At 34.0% G+C, this 12,104-nt stretch overlaps 1 protein-coding gene across 1 annotated transcript; it reads right to left on the bottom strand.

Moving 5' to 3' along the window:
* Positions 1-4,698: 4,698 nt before the first annotated feature.
* LOC107850240 (NAC domain-containing protein 78-like) lies at positions 4,699-10,396 on the bottom strand. Its single transcript, NM_001324670.1, is given in 5 exon segments — positions 4,699-5,388; positions 8,011-8,196; positions 8,291-8,568; positions 9,450-9,689; positions 10,302-10,396. Coding segments are annotated over 4 exon segments (1,230 nt in total). The 5' UTR covers positions 9,682-9,689; positions 10,302-10,396; the 3' UTR covers positions 4,699-4,854.
* Positions 10,397-12,104: the final 1,708 nt, after the last annotated feature.

Raw genomic sequence — 12,104 nt, 5'->3', positions numbered from 1 at the left:
TTATAGGTTGTGTTTGATATTTTGTTCGTTTATTTGATAGTAAGTGAATATTGTTTGATTTTATTTTCTTGTTCTACTTTATTTAGGGACGTATCCTAACTGAATTTTATTTATAATAGAACTCGTTCATTGAACATTAATTTGTTTAGGTTAGAATTGATCACTTATTTGGTTTGAATAGGATTTAACTATTGTGATAGAGTGATGCAAATACTGGTGATATAGAGATCAGTTATGAGTAAAATTTGTGTATTATGTTGTGTATATATTATTACTTATGCAAGGTTAATATAGCTATTTATGTACTTAGTTATTCATTTTTTATTATACATAAAATAATGCATAGATTACCTTATAGTTTATACATGTATTAATTATGTAAGTTTTTAATTGCATATCAAATGTATTATTGCAACTTTTACGTGAATAACTTTTCTTTTCAATCAGCTAAGTTTCAAACGTGTACGTTACTTATGCAGAATTTAATACATGCATTAATCACTTCTAAATCAGCTACCAAACGGGCTCCCAATAGATCTTAAAAAAGTGTCTTAAGCTTTATTTCTTTGCGTTCAATGGAGTAGACTATTAAATGTTTCTATTTATATTAAGATTTAAATGCTTATATGGTCCAGATAAGTCTTATTTATTAAGATCTTGATGAGCAAAGGTCTAATATCTAAAAGAGGTATTTTTGTGTGAATAGTTTTCGCTGCTATTTGGACTATAATCACTAGTCACCAATAACAATCTCTATCACTGTCATCAGTATTATCAGTTATCACCATACTTACCAACTCATCATCATGATTATAACCATTGTCACCATTATCGTCGCTACTTTTATCATCACTATCATCACTACACCACTACGACCTATCCTTACTAATACCAACCACCTACACGATCACAAATAGTAGCACTGCTAATAGTCATCAACACCATCATCAACCACCAAACATTCTCCCATCATCAACACTACGAACTATTAACATCAACCTACTCCACCATTACAAGCTGTAATTGCTGCAACAGTGACTAACCATCACAACTATCACCATACCACCATTAGTAGCCACTAGCATCAATCATCATCATCAACCATATCAACTATCGATCACTTGAGCATAAATATTTCTTTTATCAAATAATAATTATATTATATTGAATTATATATTTTTCTTATATTTACCTAGTTTTTCCGATGTCTTAACTTAAGTGCAAACAAAATGGAATCTTAGAATCGTTTAATAAATATGTATTTGGTTTAAACTAGATAAAGTGAATAAATTTTTATATTTAATCTAACCTTGGTTTTTTAAAAGAAATTAAGAAAAAAAATAAAAATGAGAAATATATTATTTTGATATTTAATTCTGACATAGTAATTCTAGAATTATTACCCATATAGATTGTGGGATGAAAATACTAGAATCATAATTATGGTATAACAATCACGAAATTATAGGAATCAAGAGTCCATCAAACATGGTGATTATAGGAATCAAGAGTCCATCAAACATGTGATACGCAAATCTCAAATTTAAGCCTAGAGTCATAATCTATTAAAGATAAAGATAATTTGAGTTTCATTTTTCCTCTTTTAGTACTAGTTTAAGTACTTGGGTGTGGGGGTGGGTTTGGGGGAGGGGGAATAAGCTTTTATTTTGGTATGTTGTATTCATATTCGAGCTCAATTGATTTGAATTTGCATCGCGTAAGATTCGTTTAAGGAAAGCACTCTCTATTAAGAATTTTTTCATGCATAAGATTCGAAATTGAATTCTCTGGTTAAGAAGGAGTAGTCACATCCGTTGAACCACATCCTCTAGGTGGTAGTTGAAGTGTATTAACATTCAGTGATGAAATGCTTTATCGAAAAATTATCTTGTATATATAAAAAAAAAATCATACTTGTCATATATATTAAATTTTAAACACTCTAAACAAAAATTTTAACTTCACCACTAGTTACATTGTGACTTTTTTAATTCATGACATTTAAATGTCAGTGCAGTCAGCAGTGTCAAGTGAAAAATTAAGTCAGCAGGTCCACTACAAGACTACTTGAATAATCGGGACTATGGGGTAGAAGCTGACCCCCCGGGTAAGTAAAATGATTCACCCTTGAATGAGTTAACATTTAGCTCAAATTTAAATTAGGATAAATTACCTATATAATAGCACATCTTAATTTATCATAATTATTTAAAATTTTAATTCTTTTAAATAATTACATAAACCTCTGATTTTGTCTTCTCTTCAAAGCACGCATGATACATCACCACAATATCACCACCACATACTCATCCTAAAATCTCGCCCAATATGACTTTCAATCGTGTTCCTCCAACTTCATCTTCTACTTACAACTTTCAACATCAACTTATTGTATTAATTCCTCTTGGTTTCTTCAATTTAATAGAGGTTAGTTTGTGTTTTTATACATTTTCCACCAAGTACAGTGTAAATAAGAAGTTGTTCATTTACAAGTTTGATTTTTTCCTTTTAGTTCAATTTTAAGTACATTAATGAGTCTGGACCATCGTTTCATCCTGGTGTTTTCAATTAGACCAAGAGCAAACTGCGATGGTAGTTAACTTTGTTCCTGATGTTTTTGATATGGATTCTAACGATTTCTATGAAAACAGATTCAAATATTGCAACGATCCGACTATAATGAAGAAATTACTCGAGGATGTGAGATTAACTACTGAGTTGGGGTCTATTTGGTTTCTCGTTGCTGAGGGTTTACTAGAAACGATGGCCTAAGACAGAGACAGAACAAGTTGGGGGTGGAGTGCAGAGGGAGTTCGCAGATTCGTCAATGAAGGTTGAAGATGATATTAATGAAAACATGTAAGAATGATGTGTCTGTTAAGGGAATTCAGAGATACATGAGAATGATGTATCTAGTTGAAAGGGACAAGAAGATATATCACTCAACCCTCCATCAAATATACAAAAATTATGTATCTTACTGCATATTATGTTACAGATACATAAGAGAGATGTCTTTGGTTGAAAATTTGACCAAAAACATATATGAAAATGTTTTTTATGTTACTAATACAGTGATACGTAAGACATGCATTTGAATGTATCTCTGTAATATTAATACATAAGAGTTATGTCTCGGTATTTATGAATCAGGAAAGTTATGTATTCGAGTTTCGATAATGTATCGCAAAAATTAAAATTCAAAATTTTATGCAATTGTCAGAAGAGTAAGGATAAAGTGTAATTAGGTACTAAACTTTTAAGATTTATGATAAGTTGCATTATTTTGAGCCCAATCCATAAAAATGTTGACGAATTGGATGGCTCATTTATTTTTGGGCTCATTTTGATAGCCCTAATTGACCCCCAAAGAGCCATGTTGCCCAACGAAACATTGCTTTAAGTTCAAACTGTGTAAGAAACTAGGAATTATAATACTTCTTGGATTGACAAAGCCAACAATATTAATAAAATAATGGAAGCCTAAAATAATGATACATGAATGCTTATGCAGATTGTGGTACAAAATTAAAAATTAGTTTCACATTATACAATGTCATTTGTATAGTACATATTTTTATTTTATGCTTTCATTATTTTTATCTCTATATGTGAGTGAAAAAGATAGTAAGGGTGACCTCTCCTAGTATATATATTTTAAGCAGAATATACTTACTGCATATTGACCTTCAAGAATTTCTCAGTTATCCGAGGAAGTGTATTTTCAAATGTAGCACTTTCTAACCTGGCAAGTAGGGGCTTATCTATATGATATTCTACGCTTAAAAATCTCCAAAAATCTAATCTCTCGTGAGATTACACTAGGTATATTGCAAAACTTTAACTTTCACCAAGGCTTATCCATGTGGTCCTCTACGGTCGAAAATCTCCAAAAATCTAATCTCTTATAGAATTACACAGGTATGTTGCAAATCTTCAACTTTCGCCGGGACTTATCTATGTGATCCTCTACGCTTTGGAATCTCCAAAAATTTAATCTCTCATGGGATTATACTAGGTATGTTGCAAATCTTCTCAACTTCTTATCTATGTAATTCTCTACCCTTGAAAATCTCCAAAAATCCAATCTCTCATGAGATGAGATTACACTAGGTATGTTGCAAATCTTCAACTTTCACCAAGGCTTATCCATGTGATTCTCTAAGCTTGAAAATCTCCAAAAATCCAATCTATCATTGGATTACACTAGGTATGTTGCAAATCTTCAACTTTCACCAGCACCAGCACCACCACCGACATACTTGATATAACCTCACAAGTGAAGTTTCACCAGCACCACCACCACTATACTTGATATAACCTCACAAGTGAAGTTTCACCAGCACCACCACCACTGCCACCGATATACTTGATATAATCTCACAAGTGAAGTCTCGAGAGGGCAAGTTGTTCATTAACCATACACCTACAAGAATAATTCAAACATGATTCATGTTCAAAAATATCTACTTTGAAATTCCATTCTATCGTCGTAGATTCTTTTTTATAACAGATTACTCTTTAAACTCTTAACCAAGAGTTTAAACATAAGGCTGGTACATTTAAGGCTTCAGCTTGGGGGTAAACACAAGGCAATATGATGGTAACTTATTAAAGCCAGAGATTGCAACTGAAGGCGCTTGACTTTATTTAAACCGGTTAAACAGACAACATTATGTTGCTAGCTAAAGGTGCATAGGTACAGGTTTATAGCGAAACTACGTAAATAACGTTTATTACATAGCCAGCTATCTTACTCCTACTAAAGACAGTTCAAGAATGGAGGGACTCCGATACAAGGGGGGGCCTCCACCGACAACTACAAAACTAGACTTACATGGAGATAGTTACCAGCTAACCATTTCGGACGAGTTTCCTCAAGTCCTCGTTCTCCTTGTTCAAGAGATCGATGCGCGATTGAAGAACGTTGATCATAGCTTGAGCTCTCATCACTTCAATCCTTGCCGTCTCCTTCTCCATGGACACATTTAGTATCTGATTCTCTAAATTGCTAATGAACCTCAGGTAACCTGGAGGAACAGATTTTTCAAGGTTGGAAGAGTCAAAAGTAAGAGGGTTAGAAGGTTGGCTTTCTTTTGGTTCAGGGGGTTCTAACACGGGGAATGTTAAGAGAGCTGGGGAGTAACTTGTCGTCATCATCAAAGTTGGTGGATCTTGTTGGCTAGTGGTTGAATCTTCCGAACCATTTGCATGGCTAGAGCTAGGATCATCATGCTTGGATCTTTTGCTTTGAGCTAAGGAGAGGGGTTCGAGTTCTTCAGACCTTTCCCTCTTGCAAACAAACGTCAGAGGTCGGGGCTCAGCCAGGTTCTCACTTTGGCAAGGAGCCTTCCCGAGTGCATCCTGCTTTGATGATCCGACAGCCAGCTGCAAGGACGGACACGGTCATATTTTGATAACAGATTGCCCAGAATAAAAGGAAGAAAACCTATGAATACAAGCAGTCAAAATTCTATATGCAATACTAGCAAAAAAGCCTTGACAATCAAATTCCCAAGAAACAAAGCAAATTGTTGATGAACATCGCTGCTAAGTCTGCTAAAAGAGACGGTAACTGAAGACGCAATGATTTAATTCCAAATATCAGTTCCACTTCAAAAGCTTTCACATGTCACCGTGAAAACTATTGCACTGCAAGAAAGCTATTCATTAATTTAATACATGATCAGGCACCAATCAGTGCCAAAACATGGAAAATTCTCTTGAATGGAAATTTAAGACTAACATACACATGAACAGGAACTTCAAACTCGCATCCGACCATATTAACAAACTATTGCATCACAGTTTTGCAAGTTGAAGTTCATCTCCCCGGGGTTTGCCATGATTGTCCATATAAAATACTTGAGGATGAAAATATAAATGATTTATGGCAATGTTTGATCAATTAAAAAGATAATGGATCATGAATGTAATTAGACGGCTAGCTATTTATCTGGCCATGATAGTGAAGTCTCGAAAAGGAAAATAAATGAGGTCATTAACATTGATGATGTCTTTCTGAAGTCTCTCGAACGATTATCTGAAAAGGGAATGGAATGGCTACCTATGGGAGCTTCATACAAGCACCACCAATCATTTCCAGCTCAGGCCACCCCTACCTCTCTTATCATTATTGTAGCGGCACGGGGTTCGAAGTGCAAAGACGGAGTAACATTTGGTACCCTATGGCATCGCCCCTGGACTCGCAAAAATAATTCAAGCCCTTGATGTATATACTCTCAAGTCTCATCCTTCCATACCATAGTTACTTCCTTCTCCTTTTCCTCTCCCTATGCGCACATCAAATGATCAAAGCACGCGACACTTTCATTCGGATGAAACGTAGCAAACTGATCTCAAGTCACCTAAAAACTAGAATGACGCTGCCTAACTCATAAACACCCAACTAAATATCTGGGATCATCATAATTTGAAATGAACAAAAAATCAAAACATCTAATAAATTGGTCCCAAGGTATTTATCTACTAGGACTTTTCTCCTAGAATGGAACGAAAAGAAAACAAAAAGCATATAGCACGCACATTGTAAATCATAAGTAATCTATTGTCTAGTTATTCCGGCGAAGTGAGTGTAGCACATTCATGACTCAATTGATAGATCTAGTGTGCCGTAGCCAAAAAAGCAGATAAAGCTTCCTTCTTATCATTCATGGGGTAACATATAGAAATCTAGAAACTCGCTAGCTCTATTCGGCAAGTAGCCATAGTATTACTTATGTTACAACTGCACATGCCTGTGACAAAATAATCTGGAGAAATTAGTTGTGATTTCCACATAATCTAAAAGAGAGAAACCTGAAGTTTAGTTATTCCTATCAAGGAGTTTTGACTATAAGATATGATTAACAAGATGAGAAAACTATCCATATAATTCGAGACTGCTTACACCATTAGCCACTATAAGTCACCCATATTTATCTTCTTCCCTTTTCCGATGATCCAGGATAATGCTCCACCTTGGGCCCACACCACTTCACGTGTTCATCTAGGTGGGGTTTAGTGTCTAGCTTAATGCATGAAATGTGCAGGCAAGTAGATTGCTCACTAAGTCCTAGAAACTGGAGCATAAGAAAGTCTTTAAAAGACACACTTGTACTTGGAGACAGAGAAGGGGAGAGAGTGACTATTACTCCCTTCCTAGTAAGCCAAGGATATAGGATCTTTGTGCCATTGAAATGTCCCCCATAAACAATTATGTAGAGCCAGTCCAAAAGGTTATAGAGCACGGAAAACAACCACTCTGCCAGCGTGTGCCTCTCACGGGACAAAAGTTAGCCAAAATGAAACCTCAGCACCGCTAGCTTTCTTTACGTTTTACTTGGGCAAAAAAAATTATGACAGGAAACCTAACATAATTTAATGGAGAAACTACCACATTCTAACTGAGACCATGAGACCATTACAAAGAGAATCAAGAGAAATTAAAATGTGGCAGATGTTATTGTAATTAAAAGCTAAAAGGGTTTGAGCTTCCAAAAAAATCATACGAGGAGAAAAACGACAAGCTAAATGAACGACATATATTCTTGCAAAATTATAAACACTGCATCTACACGTAACGACCTGCATGAAGAGAAAGACGACAAGCTAAAAAACGACAAATATTCTTGCAATTAAAAACACTACATCCACACGTAACGACTTGCAATTAAAAGCTAAAAGGGTTTGAGTTTCCAAAACAGGTCACATGAGGAGAAAGACAACAAACTAAACCAACAACAAATGTTCTTGCAATTAAAAACATCCCATCTACACGTAACGGTAATAGCATTCATAATTTCTTGTAATAGTAAGGAGTATCTATCTGCATTAATACCGGCAGCAAAAAGTGCTGAAGTTGTATTTATCCGGATTCATACTTTTTTCCTGTAATAGTAAGTTGTATCTTTCCGCATTAATAGTTGCGGCAGAAAGAGCGGCAATAGGCAATCTTTGCATTAAATGCAACAATTTAGACATATTGAAGAGATCACCGAGAATATGAACCTGGTCAAGGTCATGTCCCTCGACTTGCGCTTCATCACCATTGCCCACATCATCCTCTGCCTCTCCTCCGGGAACCATGAGAGCTGTGTCGTCATCCCATTCCTCCTCAATAAATGGCGCATATCTGTCACCGTTAGGAGGTCCTAATCCACTCTTTTGGAAGATTCTACAAAGTACAAAAGCATCCTTTTTCCTCGCAAACAAACAAAAACATATTAATTCAAAACTTCAACGGAAATTAGGTTCACAACCGAGCTTTCTTTCAAATTTAAATTCGCACCTGCACAACTCCAGCTCTGTCCAATTCTTCATCGGCAAGTCTGTACTCATGCATCACCCAATTAGTTCTCTTACCATCAGGAGCTCGACCACTATGGAAGACAAGCGTTTTCTTCATTCCAATGGTCTGAGATTTGTGGCGAACAGGACGATCCTTCCCAGTAGCTTTCCAATAGCCTTTGCCAGTAGCTCTATTAAGTCGAGATCCATTCCCATACTTCCTATCTACAGGGCTGAAAAAGTACCACTCTAAATCTCTGGTCTTCAGAGATGAATACTCTGTACAAGAAAGAACAAAAGTTAATTCATCAAAACTAATGAGAAGAAAGTGTCTGTAACATGAGAAATTGATAACACATCCAAACAAAAACAGTACAGCGGTTACACAAACCAACAAAGAAGAAATGCAATTTTTGTGCAAATGCACAGAACTTCCTAGGGACTAACAGCATTGCGTTTTGCATGTACATCGTCTTTAAGCTGCAAACAGTATAAATCTTGTCCATACATAGGAACTTCTTAAGATTGTAAAAAAGCCTTAAACTATGTGTCAGCATTTCCTTCTCCAACCCTTCCTCGTTAAAAACAATGAAGCGGAAAAACTTGTATCCATCTACTACAAATTCAATTTTCATGGAAAATCAACCTTAAAGATACATTTTCCTTATCAAAAAAACAAAAAAAAAAACTTTAAGAACTTTAAGCTCCACTTTTTGTAATCAATTGAAATTAATTCCTTCTCCAACCCTTCCTCTTTGAAAACAATGAAGACGAAAGATTTGGATCCATCTAATAAAAATTCAAAGTAACCAATCTTAAAAATATATTTTTCTTACTTGACACACACAAAAATCCTTCAAAAACTTTAAACTCCATTTTTGGCAATCAATTGAAATTAACTCATCCTCAAACACCACACAAAGAGAAACACACACACACGTAGGTGATAAAATGTACTAGTAAAATTTACATAAGTAATCAATTCTTCAAAAATCCACCAAATCTCAAAGCATACAACATAGAGCAAAAATCAAACTCTGAATCACATGCAAAGCTGCACATATACCACAAAAAAAAAAAATGAAAGTTCATCACTTGTTTCAACAAAATCCTCAAAAAACTATACCATGACAACGATAAAAATTCACAAAAAAATTTACCAGCAAGTTCCCAAGGTTCAGATTTGTAAACATCAATTTCAGCAACAGCCTGAAATCGAAATGGCTTTGCACAAGCCTTCCTCCTTAGATAGTACCTCACCAACTCCTCATCAGTTGGATGAAACCGAAAACCTGGCGCTAACGACGTCGGTGGTGGTGGTGGCGGCACTACCCTATTCGGCGTTGCGACCACTGCAGCCGGTACTAAAACAAGTGCTCCTTCTTGCTCCATTTCCAAGCCTAAAATTCACAACATATAATCAATGTTTTTATTTTTAAAAATACTGATATATACACATTAGTAGATACAGGAGAAATGACCAACCAAGACAACCTTAAAAATCAAGAAAACTAAAAATTCAAAAAATCAAACATATAATCAATGTTTTTATTAACAAAAACAGATAAAGGAGGAATGACCAACGCACCAAGACAACCTTAAAAATCAACAAAACTAAAAATTCAGAAAAAAGCAAACCCATATGACCAACCAAGACAACCTTAAAAATCTCAGACCCCTAAAAATTCAAAAAATCAAACATAAAATCAGAGGTTTTAGTTAACAAAAACAGATGCATACATTTGTACATAAAGAAGGAAACACACAGAATGAGAATTCAGCAGTTCTATTAAATAAACCCACAAACAGAAACAAAAACATTCAAAATATCAAACATACAATTAGTGTTTTTGTTAGTAAAAACAGATATACACATCAGGAATAACCAACCATGCCAGCAAAATAGAGAATGAGAATTCAAAAACATCAGACATATAATCAGTGTTTTTTTGTTAACGAAAAATAGATATAACCAACCAAGCCAGAGAAGTAGAGGAGGAGGAACAACCAACCTGAAAATCCAAGAGAATGAGAATTCAGGGGTTCTATTTCAAGAAACCCACACCAAAAACAATATATACATACACAGATAAATAAAAAGGAAGAAAAAAAGGGGTGTTAGGTTTGTGAAGATTAGAAGTGAAGCAAAGCTTATAAAAAGCGACGAAGGGGTAGGGGTAGTGAGGGTAGTGGGTGGGGTGAGGGGGTCGGGGGTGGGGGTGATGATAACTTGGATAATAGTGAAACAAAAATTGGAGTAAAGCTAAGAGGGGCTATTGCCCATCGGTTAAGCAAAGGGGTGAAGATAGGAAAATGGATGCTTGCTTGACACGGAAATCGAAAATCTCAAGAAAAAGCCATTGGAAGACGGGGGGGGGGGGGGGGGGGGGGGGGGGCGTGGGTGCGGGTTTGCGTGGGGAGTGGGGTTGGCTTGTTGCTAAGGCTAAACATAAAAAAACATAGATTAATGACTTATCGGTAACTTATTGTGTGACCAGATTGCTTAGCTGTTTTATTTTGTTTTCGTTCTTCTTCTTTTATATTTTTAATTTTTACTTACTTTTATTTTCTTTTACATTGAATGAGTTTGTAAATAATATGTTGGCTTTTACATGTTATAATTTAATTTGACACATCTATTAAAAAAATAATTAATAATATGGCTATTTTTTAGCGTTTACATATTATAATTTAATTTGATACATTTATTAAAAAAAATAATTAATAACATGATTATTTTTTGACTTTTACATATCATAATTTGATTTGACACATTTATTAAGAAAAATAATTAATAACATGACTATTTTTTGGCTTTTACATGTCATAATTTGATTTGACACATTTATTAAGAAAAATAATTAATAACATGACTATTTTTTATAGCACTCCTATTAAATGATGTTTACATATTGTGGTGAAATTAATATTGAGAAAAAATAATTAATATGAAGGATAAAATAGAAAAAAAAATTATTTTTTCTTGATATGTCAAAAATGACAAATAAAAATAAAATTAAATTAAAAAATTTGTGACAAGTAAAAGCGAACGGAGGATAATCAATTTCTTTAATCAATTCCAGAAAAATTTTAAAAAATACTTCCTTCGTCTTATTTTTATTTGGTACCATTTAATTTGGTACGATATTATGAAAAATAGAAAGATTTTTATAATTTCTGGTGTAAAACAATCTTTAAATATTTATGTAATTAAAAATTATTTTATTAAAAAAGAAAAAAATTAAAGTTAAATTGTTTTTAGTTATAGTTAAGTAACACTTTTTAAAAATTGAGTAAAAAAGTTAGTGCCACATGGACGAAAGGAAACAAGGAGTAAAAGTTCTGTATAATCTAAATCATGTAATAATTCAACTCTTAAATACTATGTTATTTGAGAAGAGGTGGTTTCTCAAATGTCAGCATTCTTCATCTCCAAAATTTAGTTCATATTTAGTTATGAAAATTATTTATTTATTGCAATAACTTTTCATTTTATTTGAAAATCATGATTAGTAATAAAAATATTGTATTTTAAAATTGAAAAATAATTGATAATCCGAATCGCGCATTGCAGGAATCATTAAGGTGGCAGCACTCTCAACAGAGTTTTCTCTGTACCCAAGGTCGAACTCTCGACCTCTGATTAAGGGTGGAACAACCACATCCACTGCACCACAACTCAATGTTGGTGGTTATTACTCTTTACTTGAGCTTATGAAATATAGTTTCTCGTATGAAGTTTTCTAAATCTATTATAATATTTGTGTGATTATAAAAATTTCTCAATTAAATAAAAAAATTATAATAAGATGCTT

Source organism: Capsicum annuum, chromosome 12 (assembly GCF_002878395.1).
Source record: "Capsicum annuum cultivar UCD-10X-F1 chromosome 12, UCD10Xv1.1, whole genome shotgun sequence".
Classification (NCBI taxonomy): domain Eukaryota; kingdom Viridiplantae; phylum Streptophyta; class Magnoliopsida; order Solanales; family Solanaceae; genus Capsicum; species Capsicum annuum.
This window is presented reverse-complemented; position numbering and strand designations above follow the sequence as displayed.